Genomic DNA, 19,152 nt, shown 5'->3' with positions numbered 1-19,152 from the left:
TTAACCGACTATCCGTGTAGGCTGACTGGTTTTAGCAGACTGCCACACTCCAGACATGTTGCTGGCCACATGGGGAAGAGTGCCTTTGTCACTCTGTGGCTAGTAACAAAGCCTGTACTGGGTGGAGGTGCTTCACACCTCCCCCTGCATGAGCTGTAACACCTGGCGGTGAGCCTCAAAGGCTCACCCCCTTTGTTACAGCACCACAGGGCACTCCAGCTAGTGGAGTTGCCCGCCCCCTCCGGCCACAGCCCCACTTTTGGCGGCAAGGCCGGAGGAGATAATGAGAAAAACAAGGAGGAGTCACTGGCCAGTCAGGACAGCCCCTAAGGCAACCTGAGCTGAGGTGACTCTGACTTTTAGAAATCCTCCATCTTGCAGATGGAGTATTCCCCCAATAGGGATAGGAATGTGACCCCCTCCCCTTGGGAGGAGGCACAGAGAGGGTGTACCCACCCTCAGGGCTAGTAGCCATTGGCTACTAACCCCCCAGACCTAAAGATGCCCTTCAATTTAGTATTTAAGGGCTCCCCAGAACCTAGGAACTCCGATTCCTGCAACCTAAGAAGAAGAGGACTGCTAAGCTGAAAAACCCTGCAGAGAAGACGGAGACACCAACTGCTTTGGCCCCAGCTCTACCGGCCTGTCTCCCCCCTTCTAAAGACACTGCTCCAGCTACGCTTTCCCCAGGGACCAGCGACCTCTGAATCCTCATAGGAATGCCCTGCTCTAGAAGGACCAAGAACTTCCGAGGACAGCGGCTCTGTTCACCCAAGACTGCAACTTTGTAACGAAGGAGCAACTTTAAAAACAACTTGCGTTTCCCACCGGAAGCGTGAGACTTGCTACTCTGCACCTGACACCCCCGGCTTGACTTGTGGAGAACAAACACTTCAGGGAGGACTCCCCGGTGACTGCGAGACCGTGAGTAGCCAGAGTTGCCCCCCTCCTGAGCCCCCACAGCGACGCCTGCAGAGGGAATCCCAAGGCTCCCCCTGACCGCGACTGCCTGCTCCTCAGATCCCGACGCCTGGTAAAGACTGCACCCGCAGCCCACAGGACCTGAAGGATCCGAACTCCAGTGCAGGAGTGACCCACAGGAGGCCCTCTCCCTTGCCCAGGTAGTGGCTACCCCGAGGAGCCCCCCCCCTTGCCTGCCTTCATCGCTGAAGAGACCCCTTGGTCTCCCATTGCTTTCTATTGGAAACCCCCGTGCTGCTGATTGTGTACTTTCTGTGCTGACTTGTGTTCCCCCCCCCCCCCCGATGCCCTACAAACCCCCCTGGTCCGCCCTCCGAAGACGCGGGTACTTACCTGCTGGCAGACTGGAACCGGGGCACCCCCTTCTCCATTGAAGCCTATGCGCTTTGACCTCTGCACCTGACCGGCCCTGAGCTGCTGGTGTGGTAACTTTGGGGTTGCTCAGAACCCCCAACGGTGGGCTACCTTGGACCCAAACTTGAACCCCGTAGGTGGTTTACTTACCTGCAAAAACTAACAAACTCTTACTCCCCCAGGAACTGTTGAAAATTGCAGTGTCTAGTTTTAAAATAGCTATATGTGATTTATATAAAAACTGTGTATGCTATTTTGATTATTCAAAGTTTCTAAAGTACCTACCTGCAATACCTTTCATTTGAAGTATTACATGTAAAATTTGAACCTGTGGTTCTTAAAATAAACTAAGAAAATATATTTTTCTATACAAAAACCTATTGGCCTGGAATTGTCTCTGAGTGTGTGTTCCTCATTTATTGCCTGTGTGTGTACAACAAATGCTTAACACTACTCTTTTGATAAGCCTACTGCTCGACCACACTACCACAAAATAGAGCATTGGTATTATCTTTTTGTCACTATCTTACCTCTAAGGGGAACCCTTGGACTCTGTGCATACTATTCCTTACTTTGAAATAGTGCATACAGAGCCAACTTCCTACATCTTTCCTTTGCTTAACCCACCTTGGGGCAGTTCTGATCTGTGAAGCACAATAGTCCGTCTCGTCTCAGTCACTTTTCCATGCACTGCACCATCAAAGCGTGATAATGAAAAAGGTAGGGCATCGCCAGTCTTCCCCGAGATAAGCGTTTAGTGTATGTTTAATGGCTAGGGTGTGTGTCTCCGAGGGCGTAAAGCTAATTTCTCTAAGGAGTGTTGTGAAGTTGTATCACACAAAGGGGTAGTTTATGGGAGAGTTACTTCCGAAATACTGTATTCCTTCTCTTGACCATTTGACAGGAGCCATGTATTGCAAGTAAATCACCAAGAAATGACCAGCCACCAAGACCAGGCTCTTAGACTTATTGAAATGTATCTGTAACCCTGCTATTTCCCAGATGTCTCTATTTCTGGTATCAGTTCCTTTAAGGGTTATCCCTGATCTTTTGTAACAGGGCCTTACAGTGAAAACCTCCACCACTAATTTCTTGTTGTAATAAGGGTCATGATGTTGAATGAGGGGACTCAGTAGTGTGAATGGTTACGTATACAATTAAAGAAAAGGGTAATCTTGTCCTGATAAAATGTATCAGGGACGATCATGGTGGCAATGTCACTCAGCCATCCAATATTATCTGGCAATTCCAGCATTTCTATCAGCAAATATATACCTCAGATGTAACCTCTTCTGATGAGGAATTGGAGTGTTACCGTAGTAAAGTTTCTCTTCCTCTGCGTAGCACCGATCAGACTAGTTCCTTGGCTCATTAAATCTTTTTCGGGGATAGTACTATGTCTATAGAGCTCCTACCTACAGGAAAGGCTCAGAGTGAATATTCGTACCTCTTGAATTCTGAGACAGTTTTTAATATATTGTTATTATAAATTGGAAATTAACTTGGAGTATAGCTCAAGGTTGTGACTTTCTATATTTTTTCTTTAGGAACAAAATGGCAACCCAGTGGATCAGAGTGGATCATATCAACCTATAGTTTTTTTAATCAATATTGGCGCTGAAATCTACTCTAAAAGTCTTGATTATGGCTTATTATGTGTCATTGAGCAATTAGTTTGGCCACAGCAGTATGGCTTTTCTCTCTGGAGGAATACAGTTGTTTTGCAATACAAATCTTTTCTGGGTTCACATGCTGTGCATTATTTCACCATCTAGTCGTTGGGTCTGGATGTTTTTCTTTATAGTAGGTCTTTTTTTCTTTCCACTTTTTTGGTTGATGCTGGGCATCTATGATCCCCCAACATTTGGTGCTTGTTCCAGCCTCTTCTGACATCAGACACCCTCCCCGGAAGTCTCACTCTTGGGTTGCCATCTTAAGGTTCTTTTTTTCCGCCTTTGGGTCTGGAAGCATCTTGATCTCCAAGCTCAGGAGGAATAAAAAGAAACAAGCAGGGTTTACGTTGAAGAAAACAGTAGAAAATCTATGGAGTATTGAAAGGAAAGGGGTATTATAAGAGGATTCCATCGAATTCGAAATAAATGGTGTTTACATCAAGGGATAATGCGGGGACAGAAGGCTCCCTGCTCAGCATGAAATGAAGACTGTGTTTTTTTGTTTTTTTTTGTTCCCACTGTGACACCATAAATTCGCACAGAGGAACAGTCATCAGGTCTGCAATCTTTGTTTGCCAATGGATCACAAATCTGACTCCTGCGAGGCCTGTGCGGAGTTTAAATCGAAGGCACTGAAGGCTTCTCAGAAGTAATAGTGTGCATATTACGCAGTGCAGAGGCAAAAAGAAACAACTTCAGAGATTCGGGGTTGCTGAGTGAAGAAGATAACACCACCGAAGAAACAGAAGGGGAGGACACTTATGCCAAAAAGAACATTGACATCGAAAAGGAACATAGGAAATTGAAAGAAGAACACCAAAAGAGATGGTAGCGGTCAAGCTGAAAAACTTCGGACTTCCATCAACAGGAGTCTGCCTTGGTACCGACAGTTTCGCCAACTGAAGGCAAACTAAGACATAAAGAAACCCTTGGGTTCCATACGAAGGATACTGCTTGTTGGAAAGTCTCCGAAAGTACATCAAAAGATGATCAGAGCTGAGAAAAACAGAAGACAGCAGCTCATCCAACAGCAGCTGATTCTTTGCTGAAAAAAGAGAACAACGCTGAAAAAAGGAACTTACTGGCATTTAGAATACTATCAAAACCTTTGGTGGAAGGCACAGGAGAGGATAAAAATTCGGAGGATTTGGAACCCCATCTGACAGCAGAGCCTCAAGAAGAACAAGAGGAGATGGAGGACAAGGTCTGTACCAAGACCTTAAAGAGTCAAAAGGCGTTGAATAACAGTTACACAATCTCGAGGCAAACACCCCCGAGAAAGCTATAGACACATCCTTTGAGACCATCAACCCCCAGATGATCTGACCATGTATAATTAACTGGTCAAAAAAGCAACTGTGCTTGCTCTGGGGTACAACTGGACGAAGAAAAGGCACAGACATGTTTATTACTGGAGACATTAATACCCTCTCAAAACAAAAACCAATTCCTTCCAATGCTTCCAGGGGAAGATAGACATTCAGGGAGCCAGCAACCTGCATGTCAGTGACCCCCAGTGTGAAGGGAAAAATATAAAGATCCTTCATACATCTGAGGCAGTGTGGTAGCAAAATCAGCGCCCTGCAAAACAGATATGCCTATCAAAACTGGGAGGGGATGGCAGAATTGATGAAGCACCTGCTTGAAGAATATCAAAAAAGAGCAACTGCCCTAACAAGAAGGAAAAGGTGTAGACAACACTTTTTCCTAAAGTCTGCATTGGACGCCTCAGACACAGCAGTAATACAATTGGTACCAGCAACAAACTTAAGTTGCCATGCATGGCTAATATCAGGCATAACATATGTTTGGAAAGGCAGCGGACATCACACTTTGACAGATTGCACAAGATAGATACAGCCAATTCAATGGGGGCCCTACACTTTAGGGGCCTGCAAAGAAGGAGATCCACCCCCACTAGAATACCTTCAGGAAGTGGTGGTTTTCAAACTGGTATCTCACCAAACCTTTCAAACCATTAGCCTTCCGTTGTCTGCATCACAAAAGTGGCAATTCCACACTCCACAGAGACAAAACTTTCATGGGCAAAAAAAGGTGAAGAAGCCTGCCATCAAGAGCAGCGACAACAACAAAGTGACTCAATATAGCTGAACTTCCACCCACACCTAACATCAGTGTGGCAAAGAATATGAGACTTCCTCCAGGGGTGGAGGAAGGGGACAGATGGATCCTCAATGAAATGCAACATGGATACGGCATAGAATTGGAAAAACACCTAGCACTGTCACTGTTCTTCGATGCCTTCTGACTCTTTAAGGTCTTGGTACAGATCTTGTCCTCCATCTCCTCTTCCTCATAGGAAGAGTTCTTGTTCTTCTAGAGGCTCAGGCGTCAGGGGGTTTCTCTTTCAATCTTTCTCCCACAGCCACTCAGACAGTTACCACCCACTCGGATACCCACCCAGACACTCATGCACCCACTCACAGATCCACTCAGACGCTTGTGCACCCACTCACAGCCCCAGTCAGACCCTCATGCACTTACTCATAGACCCACTCAGACACTTACGCGCACACACACACACACACACACAGATGCACCTACTAAAACACTGATGTACGCGCTCTCACACCCAGACACACACTCACCCCCTTTATACACCCTCTCGCATCTGTTCTCATACCCAGAGAGGCCATGGCCAACAACCGCTGCGCAGGATCAAAGAGCCGTGCGCAGGGTTGGGTGGTTGGGGGTTTGACAGCAGGGTCTGGCTGCAGGCCAGGTCTTGCAGGCAACCTCTGTTGTGCATTGGCGAAGGCTGTGCAAGGTCGGATGCTTATAGGGGCAGGTGAGGCCCTGTGGCCAACCGCCACTGTGCACGGCCAGAGGCCGTGCAAGGCGGTGGTTGGTTTAACGTATTGTAATGACAATTCCTACACATAAACAAAATCCATAGAATTTCAGTGGAAAAAAACAAGAGTTACAGGGACGTAATTAGGCTCACGTTTTAAATGTTCAAAACCATAGCAATTCAACTGTTAGTTATCTCAAGTAAGTATAACTCATGCCCTAAGATAACTATAACTCACACCCTCGCCATGCACTGCTAATTACCCCACAAATGACGGCACTCATGGCAACTTTGATAACATCATTGATAATATCACTGTGATATTTGCAGTAACACTTTGACGAAAAAACTGTGCATGGCAGGGAGCTTCTGATTGTTCTCTTCGGCCTGGGTGAGCTTGCTCTGCCCTCCCTGAGATTTTGATGCATTTTTAGGATTGTTTTCACCTCCTCTATTGATGCATCTCTGTACAGTCTTTGCACTAAAAATGCAGGTGAAGTAGTAACCTCATTTGTAAACCACCTACTAAGTTTAGGAAAACTCCTTCACTGGTGAAAGGAACACCCTTTCTGGTCCTGAATAAAAGTATTTTGTGGCCCTAAAGATGATATTCCACTGTTTTCCAGCCACAGCTATTATTTTCTTCTTGTAGCTGAAATGAAAAATACTAGTTAAGAAGTTAAGATATTTGAGGGTGCTCTTGTTCTTCCTTGCTAGCACACAACCATGTGGTGGTATGTTTATATTACTCGCTGGCCTCTGGGTTTCTTGTTGTCTGTGTTTAACCAGATTTAAATCCTACTCGTCCATCTTGGCAACGCCCACCAGCGTGCTTTTTTTATTTTGGACAGCGCCCTCTTGCTTGCATTCTTAATGTTTTAAAGACATTCTGTCTTTACCAGAAAATAACTTCACATTTTTCAACGAAGGTTGGCTAAAAAAGTGCCACACAACCTGATTGTTTCCAAGGCCCATTAGGTTTTACCCTTTGAAAGTCATACTTGCTATCGTTTCATAGCTTATGATTGGCCTCACGAATCATCTTGTGCATATTAAATATTACAACTTAAGTAGTTTGGCTACCTCAGTGACTTGATGCGCATTCCAACAGAGGTAATTCAGCATAACTAGCTTTACAGCGACGTGTACTGACTGAAATCTTTTTAATGTTTTGCCCAGCTGTTTGGTACACCTTGAATGTATTCTTATAAGCATTGTTCATTGGACCCAGACAAGTTTAGAAGATGGTAGAGCCAGAAAGAGTATCAGAATCATCAAGAATGTAAGTTGCACTTCTGTAAAGTTTTGAACCTTAGAAGGCCATGCCTCCTCACTAATCAAACTGGGGAAGTGGTGCATTTGTTCACTCAATGCTAGATAGTTATGGCTTTCTAAATGTGAACAAATCCGCGAAAAATATATTTTCCATGTTAATGTTATTGGTTTTAATGACACCTTATTTTCTTTGAGTAACGAATTCAATTGTATTTTAGGTGCAAAAGCTATCTAAAAATGAAGTCCTGATGGTAAATATAGGTTCTTTGTCAACTGGAGGAAGAGTAAGTGCAGTTAAAGCCGATTTGGGCAAAATAGTGCTGACAAACCCTGTGTGCACAGAAGTTGGTGAAAAAATTGCCCTTAGTCGAAGGGTTGAGAAACACTGGCGGTAAGTTACCTGATAGTTAATTAGTAACAAACTGCCAGTAATTGATTTTTTTTCATACTCTGCAAAGACCTGAAAATGCAGACGTGTCAATAGCACTTAATCATCTAAGAAATAGGAATTGAACTATATGAATGGTAATCCTCTAATACGCTTTGAAACTATTAACCTGGCAAGTCTCATGTATTTTATGGCAGGTTGAAGAATGCATTTTATTTTTTCTGTAACTTAAAATTATTCTAGCTCTTGCTGCAAACCATTTCATAATACTTGGGTGAGGAAAAAGCTGCATCCCTCTAGTGCTAGAGTCCTGCTATGTACTAGTACCCCAGTCTTTTCACCTTCTGAAAGAACTTGTGCTTCTGCTTCTTCTGCCCTACTCCGTTACTTATACAGTGCACACGTTAATTGTTTCCCTTTCAGGAGACATATTTATATAGGTTTTTTTTATTGATTGTGTGAAAACCAAAAATCTGAGAATTCCTTTCTGTGCCACATGTTTGATTTGAGTCTTCGAACAGTGAGCCATTCATAGCTTAGGCTTGAGAAATGTTTTGTTTCTGTATTTTGTATGTTAGTGTGGCTCGATACTGCGGTTTATGGCTAAATCAGCGTGTACTAAGACTTGACAAGTCTTCCTTTTATGGCACTGCTGCTTACACAAATTACGGCCAACTGCAGTTTTCATGGCAAAATATCCAGAGCATAAATAAATATTCAGCTTATATAGCCAGATGACTTTCAGCGTCTACATCTGTTTACTCCACTTTTGTGCAAAAGTGCAAAGCATGCCATTTGAGAAAAGGGACAAAGACAGAAACTAGTTTTCAACATTGCAATAGAAATATTCGTTCTTTAGATGCCAAGAACTCTTTTTGTCTTGCCTTCTGCTGTGCCAAAATTTGTCTTGTTAACATTCTGTGCGTAATCAACATTCAGTTATTTTTTGCTGAGATGTGAACCCAATTTTAACCTTGCTCACCAATTTGCAATACAGTTAGCAGAGCTTTTTGAGACCTCTTTGATAAGGATGATACACCACCTCCCACTTCTTTCCTTATTACTTGGTTTCCCTGGACTCTACGTTTTAAGGAATTGATGTTCAAGTGCCTACACCAGTGGTGATTTGTGTATCACAGCTAGTGAATAATCGTTTAACATTTATACTTTTACCTCCAGCACGTACTCCTAGTAAGAGATAAGTTTGCCAATTAGGTGTCAGGGTTTTCATACCCCTGCTGATATTGTGCTGGCCCGCTGTCCTACACCAGAAAATCCCACAGGTCATAATTTATCAAGGCAATACAGTTCTTTCAGGGAGAATACGTTCTACCTCCCAGCTTGATGACTGACGCCCCGCTGAGACACGATCTCACGGACGCTGCCATGCTTGTGCCTTCCTGTGTTACACGCCGCCACAGGAGGAGCTAGTAAATAAAGAAGCGGTGGGGAGTGCAGGCTGTAGAAGTTATTTGACACTGCAATGACATAAACAAGAAAGTTTAGAGAACTTGGTTACCTTAAGCCCCCCCCCCCTAATTTCTAGACACTAAGAGGGACGATATTGAGCAGCAGATGTCACAATTCATTGAAGACAACTTCATACTTTGAGACTACCAAACTGAATTCCGCCCCCAGGAAGAGGCAATAAATCTGCACTCATAGCAATCTGGGAGCATCTTAAAAACACAGTCTACCTCAGTGGAGTTGCTGCACTACTTCTTTTGAACCTCTCAGCTGCCGTTGATACTTTTGACCATGATACCCTAATTTGAAGACTCCACAAAGCCAGCATAGAAGGGACTGTTCTCGACTGGATTACATCCTACCTTCTCAACTGCACAAGTATCGTCTATTCCCCCCCCCCCCCCCCTCCCCTCATCAAAACCCTGTCTCACAAAAGCATGGGTCCCTCAAGGATCAGTCATCTCGCCTATGCTTTTCAACATCTACATGATGTAATTACTGGAATTAATCAATGATTTTCTGCTCACGTGCTACAACTGTGCAGATGACACTCAAATACTCTTTAAATTGGAATGCCTCAAATACTTTTAGAACTCACAGATCTTCAGTTACTCAGTCTCATTGATCAGCGAGTTACTTTGCACCATCCCAAACTGAATGCTTTCAAAACAGAAATACTCACATGTGGCGACTGGAAAAGTTATGACCCACAATGTGCTTGGCCTGACAATCTGGGACCACCTCCTCAAGTATCTAAGGAAGTTAAAAACCTTGGAATTACCATGGACTCCAAGTTAAGAATAAATGCTGAATTGGCCAAAATAGCACGATCAAGCTTCATCACCTTGAAAACTCTGCAACGCATCTTCCCCCACCTTGGATTTCCACACAAGGTCCAGCTTGCGATCTCCCTTATACTATCTAAACTGGATTACGCCAATGGCCTTTACCATAGATCATCTCTATCTACTATGAAAAAACTACAACGTATCCGGAACTCAGCTGCCAGGCTACTATCACATGTAAAGCCACAAGCCCACATCTCCCCTGCCTTGAGAGCACTACGTTGGTTACCGGTTACCAGAAGATCCACCTACAGGCTGCTTTGTATCACCCACAAAGCAATACATGAAACAGGACCACTTCATCAGAAACAAAATAACCAAACACTTTCAACAAAGAAACCTCCGCTCAGGATTGGCATACCGCCTTAAAACACCACCATACAAGAAAAAGACAATAGGTGTTACATTCTTCTCTGTTCAAGCAGCCAAACTTTGGAATTCATTACCCCCAAATATAAGATCCACGGATAACTATCTTGTTTCCGGAAGACTACTCAAGAGTTAGCTCTTTACTTCATAACCACCATATCCAAACAGCAATGGACTGCATAAGCCTGTGTTGATAAATATTTATAATCTGACTGTGTATATATCTAGATATGTATAGTTCTTTAAGAAATATTTTTAGTTACTATTTCATAATAATAAAATATGCACATACTCCTTAAGGTTGTTTAACAAATGTATATTTACGGTTAAATGTATATATGTGGTATGCGCATTTATATTATTCTATGCTTAACATGTTCATAGGTCAGCGCATAGTTCCTAGATAAGTTGTTAGATTAGTCCCTGCTTTTTTTTTTCTATCACAATGAGCAAATGTTATCTTAACAATTTTATCAGCAAGCATTTTGCTATTGAAAAAATCGAGGAAAGATAAATTAATGTTAGAGAAGTACACATATAAATTAACTTCAAATATTGCAAATCTTGAAAGTCTGTGTTTATACAATACAACTTTACATCTCACATTACACTCACCATTATATTTCTTACACATATATTCCCTTACTATGTAATTACACATCTTGTTAATACTTCAGTCCTACTGTTCAAGAGAAAATAATAAAATAAAATGTACTCTAGTAAGCTTTAACTCTGTCTCCCCATCACCCTGTGTCTCTATCAATCTGTCCTCCATCCAGACTCATCCCAAACCCATTCTACTATTATGATCTCCAAAATAATCCTGCTTAAGCGCTTCCTTCCTCTACCACTTCTAGCTCACCCCAAACCTCAGATTACTACTATGATCTCCCAAACAACCCTTCTAAATTCTCTCTCATTTATCTCACCTTTGACTCATCCAAAACCCCTTCTACTATGATCTCCCTAACCCCTCTCTACAGACTCTTCTATCCTCCATCTCTCCTTTACTCATCCCAAGCATCATCCTATTACTATTAACTCCCACTTAACACTTCTGGATTCTTCCCTCCTCTAGCCCTCCAGTTCTCCAGTCCATCCAACTAACAAACTCACATATCCTCCACTCAAATTAACTCATACTAATACTGTACTCCTGTTTCCTTATACTAATCCACCACTAATTCCTCTTGAGTTCCGGAGTAGCGTGCTACTTGCAGAAACACGCTTCGATGCCTGGTTAGGGGTAGTGAATGTTATATAAATACAATTACATTAATTTGCAGGAATTTAGAAGCCATTGGCCTTTCAGCATGTGGGTCCATGTCTACTGGAATCCGTATCACGGACCTCACGGTCCAACACCTTCCCCCCAATAATCAATATGTAGGAAGCTGGCCTGGTGTGTGGTGGGTACCTAAGTTACTTACACCAGGTCCAGGTATCCGCTGTTGTGTAGTGTAGGCAGTGTCTAGACGCAAGGCTCTCTAGAGTGGGCTGTGAATGAACAGTCAAGGCTTATCTAGGAGACATGCAAAACTCATGCAATACCATTGTAGTCACACAGCACTTACACACATGAAAGAAAACACTCAGTTGTACAAAAATAAAGGTACTTTATTTTAGTGACAAAATTACCAAAAAGTACTAGAGGTTGTGGTGGACAGGGGAGCGGTTAAACCCCTTTCCATTGTCCAGTCTCGCACCAGAACAGGGATTGTGGGTCCCTGAACCTGTGTAGACTGGTTGTAAAGAAATGGCTCCCTGTTGCAGTTACCCCCCACTTTTTTGCCTGATACTGATGCTGACTTGACTGAGAAGTGTGCTGGGACCCTGCTAACCAGGCCCCAGCACCAGTGTTCTTTCACCTAAAATATACTTTTGATTCCACAATTGGCACACCCTGGCATCCAGATAAGTCCCTTGTAACTGGTACCCCTGGTACCAAGGGCCCTGATGCCAGGGAAGGTCTCTAAGGGCTGCAGCATATCTTATGCCACCCTGGGGACCCCTCACTCAGCACAGACACACTGCCTGCCAGCTTGTGTGTGCTGATGAGAACAAAACGAGTAAGTCGACATGGCACTCCCCTCAGGGTGCCATGCCAACCTCACACTGCCTATGCAGTATAGATAAGTCACCCCTCTAGTAGGCCTTACAGCCCTAAGGCAGGGTGCACTATACCATAGGTGAGGGCACCAGTGCAGGAGCACTATGCCCCTACAGTGTCTAAGCAAAACCTTAGACATTGTAAGTGCAGGGTAGCCATAAGAGTATATGGTCTGGGAGTCTGTCAAAAACAAACTCCACAGCTCTATAATGGCTACACTGAATACTGGGAAGTTTAGTATCAAACTTCTCAGAATAATAAACCCACACTGATACCAGTGTTGGATTTATTAAAAAATGCACACACAGAGAATCTTAGAAATGCCCCCTGTATTTTACCCAATTGTTCAGTGCAGGACTGACTGGTCTGTGCCAGCCTGCTGCTGAGAGACGAGTGTCTGACCTCATGCGGTGAGAGCCTTTGTGCTCTCTGAGGACAGAAACAAAGCCTGCTCTGGGTGGAGGTGCTTCACACCTCCCCCCTGCAGGAACTGTAACTCCTAGCAGTGAGCTTCAAAGGCTCAAGCTTCGTGTTACAATGCCCCAGGGCACTCCAGCTAGTGGAGATGCCCGCCCCCTGGACACAGCCCCCACTTTTGGCGGCAAGTCCAGGAGAGATAATGAGAAAAACAAGGAGTCACTGGCCAGTCAGGACAGCCCCTAAGGTGTCCTGAGCTGAGGTGACTCTGACTTTTAGAAATCCTCCATCTTGTAGAAGGAGGATTCCCCAATAGGGATAGGAATGTGACCCCCTCCCCTTGGGAGGAGGCACAAAGAGGGTGTACCCACCCTCAGGGCTAGTAGCCCTGAGGGTGTACCCACCCTCAGGGCTAGTAGCCATTGGCTACTAACCCCCCAGACCTAAACACGCCCTTACATTTAGTATTTAAGGGCTACCCTGAACCTAAGAATTTAGATTCCTGAAACTACAAGAAGAAGAAGACTGCCGAGCTGAAAAACCCCTGCAGAGGAAGAACAGAAGACACCAACTGCTTTGGCCCCAGTCCTACCGGCCTGTCTCCTGCCTTCCAAAGAAACCTGCTCCAGCGACGCTTTCCAAAGGACCAGCGACCTCTGAATCCTCAGAGGACTGCCCTGCTTCAAGAAAAACAAGGAACTCCCGAGGACAGCGTCCCTGCTCCAAAAGAACTGCAACTTTGTTTCAAGGAGCAGACTTAAAGACCCCTGCAACTCCCCGCAAGAAGCGTGAGACTTGCAACACTGCACCCGGCGACCCCGACTCGACTAGTGGAGAGCCAACACCTCAGGGAGGACCCTCCGGCGACTCCGAGACCGTGAGTAACCAAAGTTGTCCCCCCTGAGCCCCCACAGCGACGCCTGCAGAGGGAATCCCGAGGCTCCCCCTGACCGCAACTGCCTGAACTCCATTTCCCGACGGCTGGAAAAGACCCTGCACCCGCAGCCCCCAGCACCTAAAGGAACGGAACTCCTGTGCAGGAGTGACCCCCAGGAGGCCCTCTCCCTTGCCCAGGTGGTGGCTAACCCGAGGAGCCCCCCCCCCCCCCCTTGCCTGCCTGCGACGCTGAAGAGATCCCTTGATCTCTCATTGAACAACATTGAAAACCCGACGCGTGTTTGCACACTGCACCCGGCCGCCCCGCGCTGCTGAGGGTGTACTTTCTGTGCTGACTTGTGTCCCCCCCGGTGCCCTACAAAACCCCCCTGGTCTGCCCTCCGAAGACGCGGGTACTTACCTGCTGGCAGACCGGAACCGGGGCACCCCCTTCTCTCCATTGCAGCCTATGCGTTTTGGGCACCTCTTTGACCTCTGCACCTGACCGGCCCTGAGCTGCTGGTGTGGTAACTTTGGGGTTGCTCTGAACCCCCAACGGTGGGCTACCTTGGACCCAAACCTGAGACTTGTAAGTGATTTACTTACCTGACAAAACTAACAAAAACTTACCTCCCCCAGGAACTGTGAAAATTGCACTGTGTCCACTTTTAAAACAGCTTATTGTGTTTTATGTAAAAAGTATACATGCTAATGTAATGATTTAAAGTTCCTGAAGTACTTACCTGCAATACCTTTCAAATGAGATATTACATATAAAATTTGAACCTGTGGTTCTTAAAATAAACTAAGAATAGATATTTTTCTATAACAAAACCTATTGGCTGGATTTGTCTCCGAGTGTGTGTTCCTCATTTATTGCCTGTATGTATGTACAACAAATGCTTAACACTACTCCTTTGATAAGCCTACTGCTCGACCACACTACCACAAAATAGAGCATTAGTATTATCTCTTTTTGCCACTATCTTACCTCTAAGGGGAACCCTTGGACTCTGTGCATACTATTCCTTACTTTGAAATAGTGCATACAGAGCCAACTTCCTACACTGGTCTATACATGGCGGGCACCAAATGTGTCCTTCAAAGCATACCAGTGGCTTGGGGAGGCTACCCCTCCAAAGCCATGTAACACCTACTTCCAAAGGTAGAGGGTGCCCGCCCCAACCCCCCAAAAAAAGGAAATCCTTTGTTCTGTCTTTCTGGGTTTTGAGCGGATAAAGCATCAGGAGGGCAGAAACCTGTCTGAGGGGTGGCAGCAGCTTGGGCTGCATGGAAAACCCCAGACGTCTGGTAGGAGCAATACTGGGGGTCCTCTAAGAAGCCCCCAGAGTGCTTCAACTCATACTTCCAATACTGGCAACAGTATAGTGGTATGATTCTGACATGTTTGATACCAACCATGCCTAGGTTTGGAGTTACAATTATGTAGCTGGACGTAAGTAGTGACCTATGTCAGGTACACGTATAAAATTGCGTCCCAGCAGTCACGAAGTCCAGGAAAATTGAACTGGAGTTCATTGGGGCACCTCTGCTAGTGCAGGAGTGCCCTTGCACACAGGTACTTGCACCCTGCCCTCTGGACTAGGAGGGCTTACCATAGGGTTGGCTTACAGTGACCTGTAGTGAAAAGGTGCATGCACCTTTTCATGCAGGATGCAATGGCAGGCCTGCAGACACATTTTACACGGGCTCCCTATGGGTGGCTTAATACATGCTTCTGCCCATGGCGATCCCCTGGTACCCCAATGCCCTGGATACCATATACTAGGGACTTACAAGGGGCACCAGTATGCCAAAGGTGGGGTGTGTTCAAGAAATCAAATTTACAGGGAAAGAGGGGTCCAGGTAAGTAGAATCCCAGTGAACACAGTCAGACACACTGACAACAGGCAGAAAATGGAGTAACCATGCCAAGAAAGAGGGTACTTCCCCCAATATAGTTCAGGACAGGACCACGTCAAATGTATGAAGGAGGCTACGAGGCAGGACATGTATGACATGACTCCGTTCTAGGATCTAGTTTATGCATCAACATTGGTATGAAGTACATACGATGAAAGAAATGGAAGTGCAAGAATTGTAAGCGGGCATTGCTCGACACTGTTTTCACAACTGTACACAATTGTCGCCAATAAACATCTATCAGGACCACCAGGTCGTCCTCCCAAGCTACCGGACCGGAAATGGAATCTTTCTATTGCGAGCCATCAGTGTTCTGTAAAAGTGTGATATCGAATTAACGCTCCCATCCATCTCCAACAGGTATCTAAGAGTGAATTAAAGTATTCGGGCCAAGTGGAAAGAGGTCCTTATATCCCGCACATTAGCCTCCATACTTGCATGTTGAAGGAATTGAAGTAGTCCTGTGTGGCTTCAAAGGCTATAAACTCCTCATTAGGGAACAAATTGTCTAGCACCTCCGTGCAGTGAAGTCCACTGAGGTGCTCAACCACCCAAAGGCTGGGAGAGCCCAGAAGATCAAGTCACGGGCAAACAGGGGCCTACCCAGTACTCTTAATGGTTTGCACCCCTCAATGAAGCAATGTGTCTAATCATGTAGGGGGACTCGATCCACATCTTTCCCCGCACCCCAACCACCACCAAACCCCCACCCAACCCAGCCATCAACAGCTGGGGCAAGGTATATTGTCCTGCATAATCTTCCAGTAGTGTTTTCTCCCAATTTTTCTCTTCAACCAACCAATTTGTTGAATGTTATATTTGGGCAGCCAATTAGTATTGTTCTATATCAGGTACCCCTAGCCCTCTTCCTCTAATTGTAGTGTTAGGTGGGCCCTTGCCACTCTACTATGGCCCCCGGCCCAAACCACTGACGTCAGTAGGGAGATTACCCTACGAAGATAGCTCTGCGACTCCAGTCACTGAATGATGTCTGTGACGGATTTGCACCTCGCCTGCCTCTGGTGTCTGGTGTGCAACCACGACCTTAAGTTGTGCTCTGAGTGTCGGGCCACGAAGGCTCGACACCTATTCTGTTTTCCATGGGCACTCCTGGGCCCAGGGTGGATCCTGACCCCTGTTGATATGGGTATCGTTATGGGGATAGTGTAGAGGTGTCGCTGGACCCCTTAGAATACCAGCTTGACATGGACTGGCTTCAGGATTTGGGCGATGCCAGCAGGTTAGACATCTCCCCAGAAGCTGGCATGCTTTCTCCCCCTACCGTGGCTACGGCAGAGGGAGAGTCTTACTCTATAATGATGAGAATGGCTGCTTAGGTTTCTGACCTTGAGGTTCATTCTGTGGTGGTCAGGACTAACCTCCTGACCGAGGTGCTTCAGCCTGGGGCCTCCTATTCTGAGCCCCTCCTTCACTTCAATCAATCCCTTTCAGACTTCTTTCGGGGTACCTGGTCCATACCCAGCGCAGGGACTCCTGTGATTAGGATGGTTGCCCATCGGCCTGGCCCGACCAACCCAAAATTTCTAGCCCTATGCCTGAGAGCCTTGTCATCCAGGCTTCAACATCCTCTGCCGCATTCCCTACCGCTCCCCTGGACATGGAATCAAAAAGACTGGATAACCTGGGAAGAAAATGTTTAGTCAGTCTATCCCTGCGGTCTGTGAACACCGCATGCCTTTTAAGACAATACTCTCTGGGATACGGTCGCACAAGTGCTGCCTCGGGTTCCGGAGGAGTTCCGGACCATTCTCGCCCAAACCGTTACAGATGGGAGAGATGCAGGAAAGTTCATGATTCATTGTGGACTGGATACGATCAACTCACTGGGCAGATCAGTTGCAATGATGGTGGCCTTGAGGGGCCAAGCCTGGTTGAGGAAGTCTGTTTTTTTTCACGGGGTGTTCAGCAATCTTTGCTGGACATGCCTGTTGATGGCACCTGTCTCTTCGTAGAAAAAGCGGACTCGGCACTCGAGCGCTTTAAGGATTCCCGGGCTGCATCTTGGCCCCTTGGCCTCGTAGCTGCTCCTCACCCCCCACAGTCCGCTTTTTGCTCCAATCATGGCTACAGAGGGGGCATGCAACTGTGTTCAGAGAGCCAGCGGTCCGCCAAGTCCATGCCCACCCCCTCCTCTGCCTCCAAACCTTCCTAGTCTGTCAGAACATCTGGGACCGGTTTGTTGGTAGGATCCACCATCACCTGCCCCACTGGGAATCCATTACCAGGGGCAGGTGGGTGCTACAAATTGTCCGAAGGGGCTACTCCCTCCCTTCAAGACTTCTCCTCTGGCCATTTCACCATCATACGATCATCTTTCGGAGGATCATTTGGCACTTTTTTCGCAAGAAGGTCATGGCTTTCTTGGCCAAGGGAGCCATAGAGAGGGTCCCTGTGGCAGAAGTATATCGTGGTTGTTATTCCTGCTACTTTCTGCTGCCCGAAAAGGGCAATCGCCTTCGCCCTATCCTAGACCTCTGGTTCTTCAATTCTTCCTCAAGAAGTAGAAGTTCATAATGTAATCCTAGCTCAGGTCCTTTCAGCCCTGGTCCCTGGAGACTGGATGGTAGCGTTGGACTTGCCGGACGCCTATGTAGCGTTCGACTTGCAGGACCCCACAGTTGTTACTTGCGATTCATGGTAGGTCACAAGCACTTTCAGTTCACCGTGCTCCCCTTTGACCTTACCAGCGCCCCTCGGATGTTCACCAAAGTGATGGTAGTGCTTTCAGCTCATCTGCGCAGGTTAGGGATTTCAGTCTGCCCCCTACCTCAACGACTGGCTGTTGAAGGCGGACATGCCCTAGAAAGTAGTCTCCCACCTCAAGACTACGGCTAAACTCCTGTGTTCGCTGGGGTTCACTATAAACGTGCTGAAGTCGCACCTGACTCCCTCTCAGATGCCCCCTTTCATTGGAGCTGTTCTGGACACAGTGCAATTTCGGGTTTAGTCTTCCGAAAAGCGAATCCAGGATATTTGGGCTATGATCCTGATGTTTCAGCCTCTATCCTGGATTTCAGTGAGAATGACTCTGAGGCTGCTGGGTCTCATGGCCTCCTGCTGGTCCAACATGCCAGATGGCATATGCGGGATCTGCAGTGAGACGTGAAGTTCCAGTGGGCACAGCATCAGGGGAATCGCTCTGACATGCTCCAGATCTCAGAGGGAAGTGAAAAAGACTTGCAGTGTGGTGGCTGTTGAATCAAGATTGGGTCAATGGCAGATCCCTCTCCCTTCCCCAACCAGATCTCACAGTAGTGACAAATGCGTCACTCCTGGGATGGCGCGGCCACATGGGAGAGGCGGAGATCAGAGGCCTCTGGTATCTGACGAAGTCTGGACTCCACATCAACCTTTTGGAGCTCCAGGCAATCTGACTTGAATTGAATGCATTCCTTTCCTCTCTCAAAGGGAAATTGGTGCAGATGTTCACCGACTACACCACCATGTGATACTGCAACAGGCATGGCAGGTGGTGGGGGGTCGTAGACTCTTTGTCAAGAGGCTTTTCGCCTCTGGAATAAGGCTGGAACGCCAGGGCATTTCACTGGTGGTTCAACATCTGGTGGGCTCTCTGAATGTCAGAGCAGACAAACTCAGCCGTCGATGCATAGTCGATCATGAATGGTGTCTCCATCTGGAGG

The 19,152-nt window shown here is 46.2% G+C and overlaps 1 protein-coding gene across 1 annotated transcript in view; it reads left to right on the top strand.

Moving 5' to 3' along the window:
* EIF2S3 (eukaryotic translation initiation factor 2 subunit gamma) overlaps positions 1-19,152 on the top strand; it is a 301,635-nt gene that overhangs the window by 268,536 nt on the left and 13,947 nt on the right. Inside the window, exon 11 of the mRNA XM_069204821.1 lies at positions 7,314-7,486. Within this exon, the coding sequence (XP_069060922.1) occupies positions 7,314-7,486 (173 nt within the window). The remainder of the gene's footprint in view (positions 1-7,313; positions 7,487-19,152) is intronic.

This window comes from Pleurodeles waltl, chromosome 8 (assembly GCF_031143425.1).
Source record: "Pleurodeles waltl isolate 20211129_DDA chromosome 8, aPleWal1.hap1.20221129, whole genome shotgun sequence".
NCBI classification, from domain to species: domain Eukaryota; kingdom Metazoa; phylum Chordata; class Amphibia; order Caudata; family Salamandridae; genus Pleurodeles; species Pleurodeles waltl.
The sequence above is the reverse complement of the archived record's forward strand: the minus strand, read 5'-3'. Positions and strand labels throughout refer to the sequence as shown.